The sequence below is a fragment of the Macaca thibetana genome, chromosome 2, assembly GCF_024542745.1.
Source record: "Macaca thibetana thibetana isolate TM-01 chromosome 2, ASM2454274v1, whole genome shotgun sequence".
Taxonomy (NCBI): domain Eukaryota; kingdom Metazoa; phylum Chordata; class Mammalia; order Primates; family Cercopithecidae; genus Macaca; species Macaca thibetana.
In genome coordinates, this window is record NC_065579.1 from 6,217,230 (window position 1) to 6,238,797 (window position 21,568).

The 21,568-nt window shown below is 36.4% G+C and overlaps 2 protein-coding genes across 3 annotated transcripts in view; one reads left to right on the forward strand and one right to left on the reverse strand.

Annotated features, from left to right (window-relative positions):
• Positions 1-21,568, reverse strand: part of LOC126948019 (60S ribosomal protein L36a-like) — a 731,948-nt gene that overhangs the window by 576,923 nt on the left and 133,457 nt on the right. The gene's annotated exons all lie outside the window — the stretch shown is intronic.
• Positions 1-21,568, forward strand: part of FGF12 (fibroblast growth factor 12) — a 584,467-nt gene that overhangs the window by 561,826 nt on the left and 1,073 nt on the right. For both annotated transcript variants that reach the window (XM_050779249.1, XM_050779248.1), the window contains one exon: positions 5,115-5,313. In XM_050779249.1, the coding sequence (XP_050635206.1) occupies positions 5,115-5,313 (199 nt within the window). The remainder of the gene's footprint in view (positions 1-5,114; positions 5,314-21,568) is intronic.

Consider the following 21,568-nt stretch of genomic DNA (forward strand, 5'->3'; position numbering starts at 1 on the left):
ACTATCAAAATATTCATTTTCTGCTGAAGTCAAAGTCAGTGTAAGTTGAAGAATGGACAGATTTTGAAATAATAATTTTGAAAAATAGACCCATCATTTCACATGTCTATACATATGATATAGAATAGAACATGGGGGTGTTTCTAATTCAACAGATTTCTATAAGTTTGCTCTGATGCCTACATTGAATTGAGGGCTCAAGACTATAGGAAGAAGAAACACTCATGAGATGCAACATGACTACTGGTTATTCTTACAAAAGAAACAAAATCCTCCTTATTATACTGATCATTTACTCAGTATATGATCAGTCATTTTACTTAATCTTCAACACATTTTTAATGTGAGAATTATTGCTCCCAGTTTAATGTAATAGAAAAAGAGATTTCTAACAAAATTCAATAGCATGCCCAAGTTCATCCAGGTAAAGGGATTGAGTCAGTACTGTCAATCAGTTCTATCCCATCACGTGCATATAATTTGATTCAGTGCATATAATAGAAAGAATTCTATTCTATTATATGCACTGAAAGAATAATAGAATTCTTTCTATTATATGCACTGAACCAAAGTGGCTTAGGATTTTATCACCTTTGACCCCAAGCCTGCCTGTTTCCATTATACATTAGATTTTTTGTCAATCTGAACACACATTCTATAACCACAGAAACCCTTCTGAATATATCTGATTGCTAAGTCTTTGCCAAAAGCTTTAGATTATTTTTTAAATGTCTACATATTTGTAACCTGCCTTAGCTACTCCTATGGCACAGGTCTTGGATGTTGGATCGGATATAAACATGTGTGACAAAAGCAGAATTGAGTGCCTTGTTATAGAATTCATTGTATTTTTCCTGCTACCTGAAAACTCAATAATGATGAGTTGGAGGTTTTAAAATTCTAAACGTTTATAATATGCATCCATATGCATGCTTTTCCTTAAAATAACTCAATGTACGGTTGAAAATGTGAAATCCAGAGAGTTGTAATCACTTACCTAAAATCCACAGCTAATATGTGTGGAGCCAGAAGGAAAACCCTGATTGTTTTTTTACTCCACGTGTAGGGCTTTGATTTCTTATTACAAAAAAAAAGAGGTATAATAGCAAATATAATGTAAATTATTTGATGCCCAACTCCATATTGAAATTGGAACTGCACATATATTATGAAGGTTCTACTTAGAATGACTATCCAAGCTGGTTCAGTGTCATTAAGGTTTCCCTTCCAGTTTGTAGGGGAGCCTGGCTGTGTCCACACAAGTGCCTGCAGCAAACTTCTGCCATGTTTCCACCCAGAAATGTCTTGCCCGGGTCAGGTATTAATAGCTGCCTCATTTTCAGATTCTGACTGCATAGCCCTGTTGGAATTATACTGAATGGAAAACTCCACTTGGCTTTTCATTGCTGATTAGGACCTGGATGCTGTGTAAGAAATCCCCCGTTTGTCAATGTAGTAGTCCAAAGCCCAGTTCCTACCTAATGCTGTTCCTGGTTCAGGACCCCAGGACTCCAGCTCCTGCGCAGTATCTCTGACTTTTACTGTTCCGGGAGGGAATTTTAAACGAGTATGAAACAAACCTGAGAGTCATTATTTATTAAATGAGAGTGTTGTTTTTCTCATGTATAAATGACAATGTAGTAATTATACATCACTGATATGGTTTCTATAATAATGACTAAGGCTTGCTCAAATCAAGCTTGGAGTCGAAAGCAGGACTGCCTATGCAGTAGGAAAGCAATGTGTGGCACTGGAAGAAGTACTGAACCAGCAGCGAGGAGCCCGCTGTTCAACACAGGGTCTGGATCTGCCTCTAACTTCCTGTGACACTGGGGACAAATATTTCACTATCATGAACTTTCATTACCTTGTTAAATAAAGGCGCCAAATTGTACTGTCACTAAGCAGCACTAAGCAGCTTTGTATCTATCTTCAAATGTACATGTTTCTGTGATGTACGTTCATAAGAAGGTTTTATCACTATCTACATATATGACGATATGTACTTACACGAAACAGGAATTATTTATTCCCTAACTTCTTTATAAAGTCTGAAATCTCACACATAGAATGTATTGCTTGAACTTTCCAGAGTTCCTTAGCATAGCATCTAGGGTTAATACTATGTTTGTTAGTATTGGACTAGATCTAGGAAAAAAAAAAAAAAGCTTTGGGATTACTTTAGTTTGTTTTTAAAAGAAAATGAACCTAAATCTGTACCTAAATTTAAGCATTTTAATAATACTTTATTAGTCCTAGAAGAAAACCAGAACTTAATATTATCACCTAAATTGAATCTGAATTAGTTTTATCCATTTTACTTGGCAGTGATTAAACTCTATCCTGGCAATATTGAGCCAAGGCCTTAAAAGAGCTGGTTTTCCTTCCCATGGGTTATCATGTAGCCCTGTGCTGCCAGGCAAGGAATGTGCAATAGTTTCGTTCCTTCCCTCACTTTCTTTAGTCACCTTGTTTATCTGATTTTCTTTTATTTGAGATATCAGTTGAATGCCATGTAATTTACATTTTTAAAGTTTATGCATGCTTTAGTGGTTTTTGGTACATTCAAAAAGTTTTGCAAACATCACCAGTATCTAATTCCAGAACATTTCATCCCTCCAACAAACAGTCACTCCACCCGTATATCCATCTCACCTCCTTCCCCAACCATTGATACTCACTACTCTACTCACTATCTCTGGATTTGCTTATTCTGGACATTTCATATAAATGGAATCATACAACATGTGGCCTTTTGTGTCTGGCTCCTGGCCCTTAACATAATGTGTATGAGGTTCATCCTTGTTGCCACATAAATCAGCATTTCATTCTCCTCTATAATTGAATGATATTACAATTGCATTCTGCAGAACTATCACACTATATTTATGCGTTCATCACTTGATAGATGTTTGGGTTGTTTCCACATTATGAATAATGTTACTATGAACATTTGTGCACAAGTTTTTGTGCAGACATGTTTTCATTACTCTTAGAACTAGACCTACAAGTGGAATTGTTGGATTGTGTGGCAACTGTGTGTTTCACCTTTTGAGGCACTGCCAACCTATTCTCCACAGCTTCTGCGTCATTTTACATTTCCACCAGCAATGTATGTGAGCTGCAGCTTTTCCACATCCTCACAAACACTTTACAATGTCCATTTTTCAATTATAGCCATTACAGTGGATGTGAAGTAGTATCTCATGGTCATTTGTTTCTTTGATTCTTAAGCTGGTAGTTCACTTACTTAAAACTGAAAGTACTCTAAGAAATCACATTTCAGTATTAATATAAACATAGTATTAATTTATTGCTACTCTTATTATTTTAGTATCTACAATCACCTTTCTACTCCAATTTTCTCTGGGGAGTGTTTGCTTGGACTTTTTTTGGGGGGAGTGGGCATTGGATCAATTTCGTTCTGTCACCCAAGCTGGAGTGTGGAGTGTAATCTCTGTTCACTGCAACATCCACCTCCCCTGTTCAAGTCATCCTCCCACCTCAGCATCCTGAGTAGCTGGAAATACAGGCATCCGCCATCACACCCGGCTAATTTTTGCATTTTTAGTAGAGATGGGGTTTCACCATGTTGGCCAGGCTAGTCTGGAACTCCTGACCTCAAATGATCTGCCTACCTCAGCCTCCCAAAGTGCTGGCATTACAGAGGTAAGCTACTGCACCCCAGCCTACTCCAGTTTTCTTAGTCTCATTTTTCTTAATCTGTAATGTTAGAACTATTCAAAAATAAGCTGGGTGCAGTGTACACACCTGTAGTTCCTGCTACTTGGGAGGCTGATGTGGGAGGATCTTCTGGGCCCAGGAGTTTGAGGCCAGCCTAGGCAACATAGCAAGACCCCATCTCTTACAAAAAAGAAAAAGAAAAAAAAAAGAAGAGAGAGAGCACTCTCTACAAATAAAGAGATTAGCATGGGAGTATCACCTATAAGGACATGGTTTCAACCAACCCTATTCCTCTATTCATTAATAACTTAATTTCACATTTGCTTGCATTAAATCATGGGGGTCTCACATTGAAATTCTTCCAGTACATGGAGAGGAAGATGATGACTATGGTGAATATGTCTGACATGTAGGACTCTTGTTTAATTCAGCTGAAGAAGATGCAATAGCATTTGTGTTTCTTCTGCTTATCTCAGAAGGGGAGAAATTTCTTCCTTCCACAAAATAGATTTTGTTCATGTGACATGTTAGGATATGATTTTATTGTATTGATTTTTAAATCTCATCATAAGTCACTAAACAAGACTCAGGCAGAAAAGGTGAGCCTGAGAGGCGGTGATTATGAAGCAATAAATGTGAGCTCTGGCATTGACTCAGTAGTTTTGTAAATGTATTTTTGAATTAATCATATAACCTTTTGGTTTTCTCACTTACCAAATGTTGCAGTTGAAGTACAGGATCTTACGGTTTCTTCTGAGACTAAAACTCTCATTCTGTGTTTCACTGAGGTCAATAGTAATAGGAATTACTGTTAGTAATTTTCTTCAATATAATAGTAATTTTTTTCTATTACTTATTCCTGGGCTTTTTATCTGAGATTTTGATTACTAAGGAAAAAAATGTTTTAAGGAAATTAAAGAGGAAGTTACTGACATTAAGAAAAGTGGTGATTTTACTGACCAAGCTGTGGCTATGTAATATGTTTTTGTATATACAGAATAGTCTCTTCAAAAGCACCTTGTGTGCCTGTGTTTGCTGTGGTTATATTTGATTTTGATTTCCAGGATAAATTTTAGTTCCTTATTTACATGTTAAGGGCGAGTAAATGAGGAATGGCCAATGACTTTAGTTTACAAAACATATTGCTAGGATCAGAGCGCAGACTTGGCCACAGTCCTGAATGATTTTCACCTAGCTTCAAGCCTGAGCAAATTGTTATCACTGGGGTAAAGGTTGGCTAGAAAGGAAATCATGTTTTTTTATTTTGTATGATGAATCTTTATAACCAAAGGATAATAGAAACTATGTGTCATTGCCTTTCATTTGTTCTTAACAGAGGACATGGATTTCAAGCTTATTGGATTTCAGCGTTTGCTGATTCACCTTTAAATCATTCCTCTTTTTTGTGTCTTTTTTTTTTTTTCCTACAGGATGTTTTCACTCCAGAATGCAAATTTAAGGAATCTGTGTTTGAAAACTACTATGTGATCTATTCTTCCACACTGTACCGCCAGCAAGAATCAGGCCGAGCTTGGTTTCTGGGACTCAATAAAGAAGGTCAAATTATGAAGGGGAACAGAGTGAAGAAAACCAAGCCCTCATCACATTTTGTACCGAAACCTATTGAAGGTATGAAACCAACTGACTGTCTTTGTTGGACCGTTATTTGTGTGTTGACATCAATTCTGCTCCTTGCCCTTGTGCTCCAGAGAGTGTGCCTGGAATGTAACAGATCAGAAGAAGGATTCAAAACAAATATTCAGAAAACACAATAGTATCTTATTTATTTATTTATTTATTTATTTATTTATTTATTTATTGAGACGGAGTCTTGCTCTGTCACCCAGGCTGTAATGCAATGGTGCAATCTCGGCTCACTGCAACCTCCACCGGGATTCAAGCAATTCTCCTGCCTCAGCCTCCGTAGTAACTGGGAATTTCTTCCTATTAAAAAAAAAAAAAGGAAAATTCTGTTACAAAGACTTGGCACTTGAAAAAATGCCTGAGTATAGAAGCTGGAAACATTTTGAAAGTAGAAAAGGAGTGGTAGTTACTATCTAGTATGTAATTTCCTCCTTTTCTAAAGCTAATAATTTAATTTCTCAAGATCCACCCTTGAAAAACAAATGATAGTTTTATATTTACGGTATTACATTGCATCCTTCCCAGGTGAGCTTATCACCTTTCCGCTCATAATCACTTAATACTCTTACTCTGTTCATTTATTTCAAACTGACCATTAGAATAAACCTTTTTTTTTCTTTCCCCTGAGGAAACCGATTTTTATCCTCATTTTATAGATGAAGAAATGTAATTTAAAGTAATTAAGTAACCAGTCCAAGACTGGTTGCTAGATAACCAGGGCTAGATAAATACAGAACTGGGATTGCAGTCTAAGAACCCTAATGTCAATGCCTATGTACGTAACCTCTGCGATGTATTGCCCTTCAATCTGAAGTAAGCCTATGTATATGCAAATACTCAGAAAAGTCAGTGATAGCAAAGCAGAAATGTTATACTATGATGCAACTTGAATAGTAAACTAGTTTTAAACCATGGAAAATTGAGGCAGGTATACATGATATGATGAGAAACACTCATATTTGTAAACAATCAGAAAAAACAGCTAATGGAATGCCATATTCAAGCTAGCCAAGAAAGAATTAACAATGCATCACTTCTTTTCTGGTAAATTCTAACAAGTTTTATTTCCTACTCAGTAAAAAAATTTGGACTAGATGATTCCTAAAGTTCTCTGGCAATGACATTGTATGGCAGTCTTTATAAGCCCTTTACTGTAAAATCATGTTCTTTCATTGAACCTAGCATAGAATTTACATGTAAAAATGGTCTAAACATATTTTGTTTATCTAATTATTGAATAAACAAGTTAGAGCTTTATGAGCTATTTCCATTATTTGTGATTTTTTTTTTAAATGAGGGAATAGGATGAAAGGCATCCTAGCTATAACTTATCTTTAAATAGATTTTAGGCCAGACACGGCGGCTCACACCTGTATTCCCAGCAATTTGGGAAGTCGAGGCAGGTGAATCACTTGAGGCCAGGAGTTCAAGGCCAGCCTGGCCAACATGACAAAACCTCGTCACTACTAAAAAATACGAAAATTAGCCAGGTATGGTGGTACACACCTGTAATCCCCACTACTTGGGAGGCTGAGGCAGGAGAATCCCTTTCAACCCAGGGAGGCGGATTTTGCCAGGAGTTGAGATTGTGCCACTGCTCTCCAGCCTTGGCAACAGAGAAAGACTCTGTCCCAAAAATAAGTGAATAAATAAATAAATAAAGTTTTTGATAATATTTTTCCATAGGGCAGGTATAAAGCACATAACTAGATGATACTTCTAGGAAACGATTAGAAAATGATAGCTCCATAAGAGATTAGCTACCTTGCTGCTAATAGGTTCACCAAAAAAATTATTGACTATTTTATTTGTAATGTTTAAAGGCATTTTTGTAACCCTGTAAGCCCAGTGCTAATACTGTCAGCATCCTAACAGAGTCCAGACTGCACGGTAAATGAGCCCTTCCTTTGTGAGGGGAATTGACCTCTGATGGAGGAAAAGCCAAAGTAGGTTTTTTTTAGTTTTGGGTTTTGCTTTTTTGTTTGTTTGTTTGTTTACTGCTGATTTGTTTTTCAAATATGTCTGCCTTTATACCAGTCCTGCTGGTGTTTTCTTCTGAATGTCAGGATTCCCAAAATTAAGCTCTGCCAGTTTGAGGGTGGTTAAGTCCTACACTGATAACACAATAATAATTACCCACCAGCCCATTTCCCTTCACTCTTTCACATCTCATCCTGTTTAGAGAACAGGAGTGTTAATGAGGGGTTTCAGGGTCACCTATTCTGATAGACTGACTTGATATTTAAGCACATTACTATGTACATTGCACATAAACCTCTACTTACATGGGTCCCCTCCCCTGGCATTTTGGACAACAGCACAGGCTTCCTGATTCTCAATTCTGCCCTTTCAGAGTATTGTTCAAAGCACAGATAAGTAACTCCCCCAGATGTAAAGTGTTTTAGTTGTGACCTCCCCCTTTAGCATTAGATACAGCAGCCAAATACTCTGACAAAGAACAAAATACAGTCTTCTCCTTTTCTCCTCCCTCCTCCTTCAAGAAGCACATTACTCAGCTCCTGCAGGTGACTGAGTATTCAGGATCTGGTTCTTACCTTCCGGAAAAAAAAAAAAAAAAATCTGTGTACTTTGCAAAGATTTAAGCTTCAAGAGCTGAGTCCCGGAGAGATAAATATATCTGCAAATAAGATCACTAAGGATCAATTGAGAGCCATCTGTAGAGAAGTATTAAACTTGGAATAAAGGAATATTGATTTATTTCTCCTAATTTATTTTGTAGTGGGGAGACAGTGCTAACACGCACACACACACACATACGCACACACACTTGGGCATATACATGTTATCCATTTTCTTTGTTAGAACTGGTGCTTTAAGCTCATAGAATCTGATTTAAGTCTCAGAAGAATGTAAACTGCTGTTTCCCAAACATCAGTATCAGAACCATCTGTAGTGTTCTTAGAAGCTAACAGCTTCTCAAACCAAATCTCCAAAGTGATCTGATGTTTTAAACCTAGGTATGACCTAGGACTCTATACGTTTAAAACCCTGTCCGGGTGATTTCTGATGGCATTGAGTTTGAGATGTGGTGTTCTGAATTTGGTGTTTCTAAGCTCCTTTTGGTCAAATCTGGCCATGGATGATTTAAATTTATTCATATCATTGTGATCAATATATTGGACTAAATCTAATGTAATATAAATTGTCTCTGACATGAAATTTAGTATATTATGTATGTTACATTTTTACATTCCCTACTACTATTAAGACAGGCATATTTTAGTGCAGGGTTAAATTACTATATGAAGTTAGTAGAGGTAGTACCAATTATTTTATTAAAGTGACCTCCTAGAGCAACCCAATGAAAATCAAGTAACCAAGAATACAGAAGTGTCTAATTCTTTGGGTCAAAATTTGGCAATGATTTGCTAAGCAATTTTTGTTTGAATGAAAGCAAGTGTGTTAGAGAAGTCAAGAAACAGAATGGCTACTCCATAGGCAGAGCAGCCTTGCTAAGTAATTTTGAGAAAATAATTTATCTCCTTCCACCTCAGTCATCTCTGAAGATAAAGTCTATTACAAATTCCACCTGCTTCTAAGGAATAATATGAAAATTAGACATTGTAGAAAGTTGGATTTCTCAAGAGAATTCCATCAGATCAAACATGAAGTGCCTTTTTCATTTTATCTTAGAAAATAGACATTATCTTATTGTGTTTTGTATTGGAAAAATGCTGTGAGATGTGGCATTGCGTTAGAAATTAAAGGCAATGAAAATGGAATCTGGAAGGAAAATAATAATCCCTTCAAAACTACATAATAAGACACCAAAGAACAGAGCAAATCAGGAGTCCTGATGTTATAAAGCTCCAACTGGTAGGACACTAATGCCAAATTTGGTATTTTTATTTCAATAAACTGGAAATAGAAATAAATGTCTTGGTTCTCTTTTGGACCCAACCATACTAAAAGACAAAAGCAGAAAGATGGAGCAAAAAAGAACCTCTCTGCCAGTAATTGTTTTAATTACAGAAAGGATAATAACTGCAACTCTTTCTTTTGCGTTTTGGATTTCTGCCAGCCTGTGATACTCCTGCAAACCATTGTAACTTTTTCAAACTAGCTTTTTCTGGTTTTTGAATGTAGTCTTTAATACAACCCTCCTACCTCTTCCCCACACATTCTTCCTCTTTCTCTCTCTCTGTTCCTCATGCAAATATTGCTTTTTCTTTCTTTCTAAATGAACATATAGATGCTTTTGTTCACAACATCTCTTAACTCATTATAGTAAATATGTATAGCACAGTGAATGCATTTCTAAGGCAATGCATTTCTTCCAAACCAGCACTTAAAATTCTCCTACAGTTCCAAAAGGATTCCATGTAACATTAATTAAGGTGTGAAATTGCTTTATTTAAATTACCCACACCCTTCTATGATCTGCTATTAAGACAATTAAATACCTTCAATGGTGCATTAACTAACACAGCAGTGTAACCTTTTAGCTTCTTGGGAATTACAGAGGACCAAGGAAAATTCAATTAAATTTGTAGTAATAAAATGATTAATCATATTTAACTTGTCTTTGATGGTAACTAGTAGTCGATGGGGGTTTTTTATAGAGTTTAAAATTTTAGTTTCATTAAAAACAGAAGTTAAATTGTTTTTATTTGGAAAACAGAATTTGTCAGAACAACTACAGTGTTCCCACACACAGACTGTTCAACTCTCCACTACAGAGTGACATTGACACTGAAAAATTAATACCTGCTACTCCTCATTACTATTAGTACTCTCAAATTTCAAAGGATCTGTCAAGAATACAGCAACAATATAAAGTGATGATTAATAGCAGCTATACTACCTTATATTCCATTTGAATGGCATATTGTCATTTCAACATGCTTTCTGAACCAGAGTATCATTTAATAGCCACTAAATCATTGGAAGTATGAAGGTTAAGATTTACTATCCCTGTTTTAAACACGAGGAAGATGTCATTTCTAGAGGTTAACTCACTCAAGTGTATACAGTTAGAAAGAAGCAAAACCAGAACTGTTACCTTGTAACTTCAGATGTCATGCTTTTCCTACTATAAATGTGATGTGATGTGATTTTGTGTGTGTGTGTAAATAGGCGTTGTCATTCCTTAAAGTCATTCAGTTTAGTTACTTAATCAGTTGTGTCTGTGTGCGTGTATTTGTGTGTAACTTCTTATGAATTAGAATCTGCAGAGGCAAGACATAGATACAAATATGTATTCTTAGAAGACCCAGGTATATCTCATGGAAGAATTAAGGACAGCAACTCTACAAGTTGATTGTGCATCAGAATTACCTAGAGAGCCCACTAAAGCATAGATTGCTAGGCCTCATCTCCTGAATTCTTAATTCTGTGGGTTTGAGTTGGCCAAATAATTTGCATTTCTTAATGTTGTTGCTGTTGGTGGTGGTGATTAGGGGTTATGCCTTGAGAATCACTAAGTTTGGGGAACCGTCTGATGCAATGATCCTCAGAATCTCTTTCCTTCCTGGACTCTGTAATGTACCAAATATACAAGGAAAGGTAAGGGTGGTCGTCAACTTTCTTGGTTTATTTTCTTTTTCATTTATTTTTCTTATTTCTGTGAAGATGAGGCTTATTAATTGATTATTCAAATATCACTGAACTAAAGGAGCTTGATAAATACTCTCCACCGTATAGTATTCCTTGCTCCCTTTGTGTCAAAGTCATCTATTTTATGTTTATATTGGTCAATTTCAGGGAACTCAGTCCCAAGTTTAGGACCTTAGAGAAAGTAAAGATTCACTGACTTTAAAGGTAAAAGAAAAATCAACTTTACTCCAACCAAAGACTTCTTAAGTTAGTCACTGTAGCATAGTAGATAGGAATATTCATTTGGAAAGTAACTATGAAACACCTACTAATAGGATCTTTCACTGTACTAATGGGGACGCAGTGGTACTCAAGGAAAGACAATTTTGACTTGATAGTGTTTATGTCTGAAAATGGGTAAAAAATACACAATTAAAAATAAGCAGGCATTTTAAAACATCACTAGAGATTAGTTCCAAGAAAAAAAAAAGTGGGACTGTATTTAAAAGGATGATGAAGGTAAACTTTTTAGGGAAGATGACATAAATGACATTTGAACAGTAATCTGAGTGAAATTTAGTAGTAAACCATGCAAAGATGTGGTACAAGGTTTTTGCAGGCAAAACTGACAGATTCCAAAGGCTGTTATAGAATCTGAGCATGTCTAATAATGAGCAAGAAAGCCAATGTGACTAGAATGGATTAAAGAAATGGAAGGTAGAAGAGGAACTTAGAGGGAAAGCAAAGACCGTATAATTTGAGGGCTTGTAACCACCTTCAGGACTTTAGATTTTATGGTTAATGTGATGTGGATTCATTATAGATTTTGAGCAGAATTGCAGAGAAATCAGCCAGGATCTTAAGCGAGATAATATCAGCTTGGACTCCAGGGTTTTATAACTAGAGGTGGAGAGAATGACTTTGAACTTATTTTGAAGTTAAACCTGAAGGAGCATGCTAATGGATTGGATGTAGGTGGTTAGATAAAGAGAGAAATCAGAGATGACTTTTAGGTGTTAGGCATGATCAACTGGGCGAATAATGGGTCTGCGTGCTGAAATGTGTACACACACGCACACACGCACACACACACACACACAACTTAAATATGACATTTTTAAAATCACTTCTAATCCCCTAGTACTGGTTATTACAATGCAGACACTACTGACATTTTGGGACTTTGGGTTGTAGAATTACTTGTTGTGAGGCACGTCCCTGTGCATTGGAGGATAGTTAGCAACATCTATAGCCTCTGTGTTCGGGATACCAATAGCAAATCATCCTCTCTAGTGGTGACAGACGCGTCTCAGATATTACCAAAGATTCGCCGAAGGCAAATTCACCGCCGCTTGACAACCACCGCGCTGGGTTCTATGACGCTTTTCAAACGCGGAGACTGTCTTGTTTGGAAAAATTATTCCCTTGTGTGGAACTTTCTCACATTATAGAACATTAGTAATACCACCCTGACCCTCATCACTGTAGTTGTGACAAGAAATGGGGAGAACACTTGCCTGGTTTCTTCACACTGCTAAGCAAATGAATGTAGCTGCTGGCTGACTCCTGGGGAACACTAACATTTATTGGAAAGGGAGGCTCCTGCAAAGGAGAATAAAATAGAGTAGCCGGTGATTTAGCAGAAAGACTAGGCTACTTTGATTGATGTTCCAGAAGCCAAGTGAAAACATCTTGTCAAAAAGGAGGAAATAATTAACTGTATCCAACACTGCTGGAGTGTCTAGCAAGTTGCTAAATGAGAACTGATCATTGCTTTTGTAACTCGTGGTCAGTAGTGACGTGACATGAGAGATTTGAGTGAAACGGAAAAAAGTCTGACTGGAAAGAATTAAATAATAACTGGAGGCAAAGAAAAGAAGAAGATAATACTGAATATGAAAGTTCTTTTGAGAACTTCTGCTATAAAAAGGAAGTAGAGAAATGAGGAGGGAGTTGGTGAGAAACATGACAGTTATATGGTAGGGTTATTTGTTTTTAAAGCTATTTCATATATTTATATACTGATGGGAACAATCTGGGATAAGCCGAAATTGGGATTACAGGAGAGAAGGACACCAAAGAACACTGAGTAAAAGGGCTGGGATTGAGTGCACCGTGGCGCTCTAGATTTAGATAAGAACAGGACAGTGCAAGCATTTTAACAAGCAGGAGTCAGAACATGTGAGGGTAGATGTGCATAGGTTGATAATTCTTTGCCATGGAAACGTTTCTCATCTGATTCTCCTTTCTAAGTGAAATATAAAGTCAGATAGTATATTGTCTTGGAAAATAAAGAAAGAGGAAGAATTAGAAGGAGAGAGGGAGAAAGAAAGAGAGAAAGAAGGAAGAAAGGAGAGAGAAAGAAAGGAGAAGAACGAGAAGAAAAAGAAGAGAGAGAAAGAAAGGAGAAAGAAGAAAAAAAGAAAAGAGAGAAAGAAAAGAGAAGAATGAGAAGAGAAAGAAGAAAGAAAAAGAAAGAAAGGAGGGAAGAAAGGAAGGAAAGAACGAATGAATGAACAGAAAGAAAAAGAAAGAAAGAAAGAAAGAAAGAAAGAAAGAAAGAAAGAAAGAAAGAAAGAAAGAAAGAAAGAAAGAAAGAAAGAAAGAAAGAAAGAAAGAAAAGAAAAGAAAAGAAAGAAAATGAAAAGCAGGCAGGCCTATTTCCTGAGTCTGTGAGAGAAAGAAAGAAAAGAGAAGAATGAGAAGAGAAAGAAGAAAGAAAGAAAAAGAAAGAAAGGAGGGAAGAAAGGAAGGAAAGAAAGAACGAATGAAAAGAAAGAAAGAAACAAACAAACAAAAGAAAGAAAGAGAAAGAAAGAAAGAAAAGGAAGAAAATGAAAAGCAGGCAGGCCTATTTCCTGAGTCTGTGGAGGGGCTGAGGTGGTATTGGAAGCTTGAGGTGCAAGGAGCAGGTGTGAAATAAGTCACTGAGAAGAATGAGAGAGCAAATTGACCAGAAAGATGTAGTAGAATTCCAGAAAGTATTGTGTACCACCACCATGAGGTTTGGGGTCAAGATTTTGCCTTAAGACCAGTCAACACAGTTTTATGTTTTTCAACATATTTAGACATACTCAACTGTTAGGCTATCAGCTTAGAGCAGGGGTACCAGGGTTAATCTCACATGGATTTTAAAGCTGACTGCCCTGTATTGCTATATTACTTTGGACAAGCTACCCTCTTTGTTTTTCAGTTTACTCAACTGCAAAACAGGCCACTAAAAGTATCTATTTTTAGGGTCATTTAAAAAACTGTTTGTTTGTATAATGTGCAGGCATATAGTAAGTGCTCAGTTAATGTTAGATATTATTATGAAGATGGCTACTGCTTAATAAGAGAGTACCCATAGGATGGTACTTGGCACCTGGTTTATTATAGCTGTGTGCTTTATAAATAACAGCAATGCCCAAGATTTTACTTTTTTCATACTTTTAACACAGTAATTGTTTCACTGTAATTTTTTCAGAAGAAATTTATAACTAAAATAGAAGGTATTGTTGAATGCTAAAAGTTGTAAATAGGGAAATCTGAGCCACCACGATGGCAAGGAAAGCCTGCATATTCTGATAACTGCATTTGCAACACAGGCACCAGCGAAAAGAATATAATAGAAAAATATCAAATAGAAAGCTTGCCCTGGAAAAAAATCCATACCTAATCCTACAAAGAGAAAATGGATTTTTTTGACAATACTTCAAAGCTCAGTGATATATATTTCACATTTCTCCTTTTCTAAAAGTGTAATTATTCACTTTAAAATGAAGCAAGAACTAAATAAATAGAACAAATACCATATATCACCACAAAGTCAATATATTATGGTCTGGTTCTGAGCAAGTATTGCATGTTATTTGTATTCCCAGAACTGCAGGGCTTTCCGTGGCTACAAGGTCAGTGCGTGGTCGGACAGCTGTTAAAATCAAAACCTGCACTGTGCTGGGTCACCTGGTAACTACTGTCTATCTCCCAAGTGCATTCTGCTGACATTCAAGGGTTAAACTGGCGATTGCTAGTAAACACTGTTCTTTGAAGTAGCACATACTGTGAGCTGTGTTATTAGAAACCCTTGCTTGTCCTTGTGTCTAAAAATAAGGAGGAACACTCTCGCACCAAATCTCTACCTTATTTTCACTCAGAAAGCCGGGTTGAATCTCTCCGTTTCAATCTACGATAGCTCCAGAAAAGTCAAAAGCATGAATAGAAAGAAACATTAAGAAGAAGGAAGAAAATGGAAATGTAAATCAGAATAGAGGAAAAATAAGAAGAAAAGCAGTGAAATAAGACTGTGCTTTGATTTGAAGAAAGAGTACTGAAGAACCAAAAGGAAATGCTTTCTCTTCAAAACATTATCTCATTTTACCATTCGTCCAAAACTATTATGATGACACATGCGTTAGAGGAACAATGATATTTTATCTCAGAAATATCCTGGGGTCGGGGGAAGCAAATATTTATTTTCCTACTCTATGTACTTGACAAATGAATAGAAACAGGGCAAGCAGCTTGATCAAGGACAACCCGGAAAAGCCAGGTGAAAGCGAAATAACATTGTTTATCATGCAGGCCTTGCATCTTTAGGACACTGAACATTCTTGAAATTTGGGTACTGAAAGTGTGTTGGAAAAATAGTATCAAGTGCAATCAGAAAGAAACAAAGTTTGAAATCAGTCTTATGTTAAGTACTATCTATAATATCATACCTGCTGAAAATAAAATCTGTATCACAAGTGTAGCCCCAAGATCCTGAGTGAGACATGTTAACCAGTAACATCCCACATTGTCTAAATTAGAGGATTTGTTTCAAATTTCATATGGGAAGTGCCACTGAATCTGAGTTTTTGTGAAACACGATTGGGGAACTGGGAAGACAAGAACGATAGGAAGTTTCTATTTGTTTGTTTTGTTTTTGCGTTATTTCCAGTCTAGAAATAACTGCTTATCATAAGAACTAAAATATCAAATTTTGTTCTCATAGTTGAAGTAGGCTCCAATGCATAACACAGAGGAAGCAGGAAAAAAAATTTCAAGAAAAAAAAGAGATTTAAAAAAATTCGAGCACCTCCTAAAGCACAGTGGATCTATTGCTGGTGAAATAATATTGCTCGTTATAACAGAAAGAGGTGAAAAAAGTCCCTCTTGAAATACATTGCACTTTGAACTACCACAAATCAGGGGACTAGGAATCTTTCTGGTTAATAATAAGGGTCCGATTATTAGAAGGGAACCTTAATCTGGCATAGGATAAGAATAATTTGAGAACCACAGTTTAAGAGTTGTAGAATTTATGTAGCTATTGAAGATCAGAGCCTAGACAGTTCTCTGGACATACTTGTTAAAGGTTTCCACTCATTGCTTAATAGCATGTGATTAGAAATTAATAGCAGAACTCCAAATTCTAGTACTGATATTTATATAAGATCATGAATACATTTTACTATAAAGTACATGTGATTCCCATTTTCTATGTGATATTAGTAATTCTTCATACTTGTTCATAGCCAAAAAGCCAGAAGCAATGATACTAGTAATTCTTAATTTATTTTTTGTTTGTTTAGGCTTCTTAAATAAAGCTCCCCCTAAAACAAAAGAACATGTTTTAGAATGCCCAAATGAACCCCACCTTTCAATTGCATTCGGAATTATGGTACTTGGAAGGGGTATATTAGATAGGCAGTGGGCCCTATACACGTAATGGGTCTTCAACTAGATTTATTCCTACCAAATTGTGATTGTGTTTGCAAAGCACCAGAACAACTCATCAAAGTTTCAAATGCTGCCAGCCATTCCTTACAGAGTTCATCCAGTGAGATTCAGTTTGAATGATTTTTCTTGACTATACTGACTAGTTGTATCCATATCATGTAAACGTAGACATTTTTCTACATAAAAGAATTAATAGATTTTTCTTTATACGCTCATGTCTGATGGACATTAACTCTTCATTTACTATTATATCACTTAATTAACTAAGTATATTAACTCTTCATTTACCATCATATTGAGGCTGATATATATGATGTTCATGGTTTAAATTTTCTGGCCTGGAATTCAGCAAGGTCTGACACCAACTAGCCTTATCCTTCTTATTCGTCATCACCTCCCTGTTTTATCCAGTCTGTTAGGGTTTATTTTTGTACTTACAGCACATCTGAATTAGGACTAGCTACATTGTATGTGCTCAGTGGCCGCATATGGCTAAATGGATGCTATACTAGGCAGCACAGTCCTAGAATATTTTCATCAGATTCCTCTATCCTTTCCCTCACCCTGTACCTCCTCAATTATATCTCAACTCTCTCTTCTTTAATACAGTTCTAAAACTAAGGTTTTTGATTTTTGGGGAATTGCTGGTTCTTCCTATGCCAATAGAATACCTCTGGCTTTAATAGTCACTTCTTATACCTTATACTCAGGACAATTCAGGACAAGTTGTTTGTGTGTTTGCTTTTTATTTGTGGTAAAATATGATGATACAAAATTTACCATTTTAATCATTTTTAATTATATATTTCATTGCCGTTAAGTACATTCACATTGTTGTGCAAACATCACCATCATCCAACTCCAGAACTTTTTCATCTTCCCCAGCTGAAACTCTGTGCTCATTAAATGTGAAGTCCCCATTCTCCCCCAGCCCCTGGCAAATACTGTTCTATTTTCTGCCTCTGTGAACTTGACTACTCTAGGTATCTCACAGAAGTGGAATCACGCAATATTTGGCCCCTGGTAACTGGCTTATTTCACCTAGCACAGTTTCTTCAAGGTTCATTCATGTTGTGGTATTTGTCAGAATTTTGTTTTTAAGGCTGAATAATATTTCATTATATGTATAGGCCTCATTATATTTACCCATTCATTTGTCAATGGACATTTTGGTGCTTCCATCTTTTGGCTAGAGTGAATAATCCTTCTACGGACATGGATGTACAGATAGATGCTGGGGTCCCTGCTTTCATTTATTTTGAGTGGACACCTACAGGTGGAATTGATGGATCCTATGGTACATCCATATTTAATTTTTTGAGGAGTCACCATTTCATTTTCCACAGTGGCTGCACCAATTTACACCGAAGTAGAAATGCGTAAGGGTTTCAATTTCTCCACAAACTCTTGTTACTTTCTTTTTTGATTTTTTTATAACAGCCGTACATTTTCTTTTATTACCATTTCCGAATGACTTTAGGAATATTTACTGAAGTTAAGGCCAACTTAAATCTTGATTAACATACAGACGTAAGAATTCAAACACTGATATGTCAGTCATTTTACATTGTTTATTGAATAAATTATGGTATTCCTGATTTTATTCAAAACTCTTAACTAGGACCTTGAAACTCTACACATTCATCCTGGCCCTGCCACTACCCACTATCCGACTTTATGGAAGTGGCTTAATTTCTTTTATATTTAAAAAATGAGGGTGATAATTTCTCACCTACTATATTCACTGGTTTGTTATAATCGTAAAATTTAGTTAATCAATTTAAAATTGCTTGGAATACTCTGAAATGATAGATTTATTCAAGGACTTATCATTGAGGCTGCTATATACATCACAGTGATTTTCGTTTACATTTGCACATGTAATCCACTTCAAAGAACACTTACGCCTTGTTTTCTTCCTCAATTTTGTTTCATTATTTACCATGTACATTCAGAATAGCAGTCATTAAGTGTAATGCAACTATGGATGGTAGTAAGTCAGTTATATTACTGAAGGGAGGTACTTTATTCTTTCTTGCCTTTCTAATTGGATTATGGTCTTTTAATTACATTGTAATTCAGAAATTTGATTGAGACTTATTCCCCTTTATTTGTCAGCTTCTTAAATCAGATGTATTACTGAATCCTAGGTCCTGTAAATAACAATGAAAATTAATGCTCAAGAAATTACATTTCATCTATTGCTTTGACCAAGGTTTTGCTCCCTGTACTTGTATTTGCATGCAATTTCTAGAATAACTTTAGTTTGCATTCTCTGAACATCTTTTTATTTTGGCTAACAGAAGTGTAGAAATTTAAATACCTATTTGATTTATTGAGGAGGAGGGCAGTTTTCATCAGTGAACTGGAAAACCTACCTTTTACTTGTCGTTTTCTAACTGGGACATGAACTAGGTTTTCAAAACCCTTAATTTTATTACTCCATTTAGTGCAAAGATTGGGAAATGAGAAATTGAGTTGTATGAGAAAAAGAGCAAATTGTACCTCCTGCGGTGGCACTGGTGAGTTTGGGTCTTTTTGAAACACTGTCTATTTTCAGATGTCAGTTTGCAATACCTCTCAATAGAAGGATGGCCAGCAGGGTTAAAGTACTGGAGAAGTTATCTGCAGCAGTCATTATAATAGTAACATTGTGTGCTGACACAAATGAAGCATTTTATGTGCAAGTGAGAAAGAAAAAAAAAAGATACAAGTGAATGTTTTGGGTAGAATCTGTGGCATAAGAAAACTAAAAAGGAAATTGCAACTCTAAGAAACTCAGCTTAAAAAATGATAAAAATGGCCGGGCGTGGTGGCTCAAGCCTGTAATCCCAGCACTTTGGGAGGCCGAGACGGGCGGATCACGAGGTCAGGAGATCGAGACCATCCTGGTTAACACGGTGAAACCCCGTCTCTACTAAAAATACAAAAAATTAGTCGGGCGAGGTGGCGGCATCTGTAGTCCCAGCTACTCGGGAGGCTGAGGCAGGAGAATGGTGTGAACCCGGGAGGCGGAGCTTGCAGTGAGTTGAGATCCGGCCACTGCACTCCAGCCTGGGCGACAGAGCGAGACTCCGTCTCAAAAAAAAAAAAAAAAAAAAAAAAAGATAAAAATACACACTTTAATGAAAATTAAAAAATTTATTCTTCAAGTATCCCCAAATGAAGCTTAAGAATTTGCAGGTCAAAATATATTATTTTTTAGAAAGGAGATTTTTGTAAATTCTTTGAGATTCTGATTTAGCAATCTGTAGTGCGGCCTGCAGATGTTTGAGTTTTCAGAGCTGATTAGGTGACAGAGTTGGGAAGACCTATTTTATGGTATCATATGAATAGCGTTCCAGCTGAATCACTTCGTTGCTTCTTGATGTTCCCTGTGCATTGAGCAGTTATATGTAAATGGTTGTATTTTGCACAAATAAAAAACTATGCCTTAATTTTGGAGTTTTTAATTATTTTTATAATAGAAAGAGAGGTAAGAGCCATTGGACTTAGGGAACTTCAAGATTCTGGCAAGATTTTCCATAAGGATCTTCTATTTATTGAAACAAAACAAGAAAAAGAAAGACAAACTTGAATGACTTACTTGTATCATTTGAAAATTATATATCTACTCTCTGAGCTGGTTTCCTATGTATACTCTGTTACTTCAGCCAAAGGCATTTAGTCCTTTGGGGATGCTGGAAGAGCCATCAGTGCAGTAATTGAAATACTTTAAAATCTCATTAAAATATATATGGCTAATTTGCGTAACAGCCTTAGCACACATATTTTATACATATATTTTCTTTTCTTTTTTTTTTTTTTTTTTTTTTTTTGAGACGGAGTCTCGCTCTGTAGCCCAGGCTGGAGTGCTGTGGCCGGATCTCAGCTCACTGCAAGCTCCGCCTCCCAGGTTCATGCCATTCTCCGGCCTCAGCCTCCCGAGTAGCTGGGACTACAGGCGCTGCCACCTCGCCCGGCTATTTTTTGTATTTCTTAGTAGAGACGGGGTTTCACCGTGTTAGCCAGGATGGTCTCGATCTCCTGACCTCGTGATCCGCCCGTCTCGGCCTCCCAAAGTGCTGGGATTACAGGCTTGAGCCACCGCGCCCGGCCTATACATATATTTTCTGCTACTCATAGTGTAGTCTGGGTTTTATCAGCATCAACATCACCTGCGATCTTATTGAAAATGGAGACTCAAGCTCACTACAATCCTTCTGATTCATAATCTGCGTTTTAACAATATTCCTAGGTGATTCGCATGTACAGTAACATTTAAGAAGTTCTATAATTGAATACGTTGGAAGAAATCTGTCTCCTCACCAGTCTCAGGAGACTCTCACTTGTACTCTAAATTCTGTTTTAGTCTAGTTTTGGATTTAGAATACTTTCAGCCAAAACAATTTATTTCTATATTCTCTGAAGATCAGTTATTCAAAATGCTCACAAAGAAATCAGCTCCTTACGTTTCATAAACATTTTTTGGTACTTGCTCTATGCAAGGCATTTAATCTTCACAAACATGCTATTTTTCATTTATGAAAATGTGTCCAACTTAACAAGCCTAGTAGATGGCTGAGTCTGGGTGTGGATCCAGGTCGCGCGGTTCCCAAATCGGTAACCACTGAAAGTTCAAGGGAGGAGGCTCTTTGATGTTGGAAGTAACATTCAAATTATTAAACCTTTGTAATGATGATTCAATAGGTGGAGATACCTGTTTGTTCCTAAGCCGAGGATAAAAGTAACTCCTGATATTTTCATAAGACATATCATATACTCTTATCTAGTCACATTTGTCTATTTCACAACACTATAATGAAGCTGAATTAATGTGTTTTGTAGGTATAACTATAATTTGAAAGCATTGTTCTTCCTAAACAATTATCTAGGAATAGCCGTGATGGCTCACAGATGACTGAACTTTACAGCCAGACAAAACAATAGAGGAGAAAAGAACTGTTTATGTAGATGTGAACGGAAGTCTCATGCTTGCATA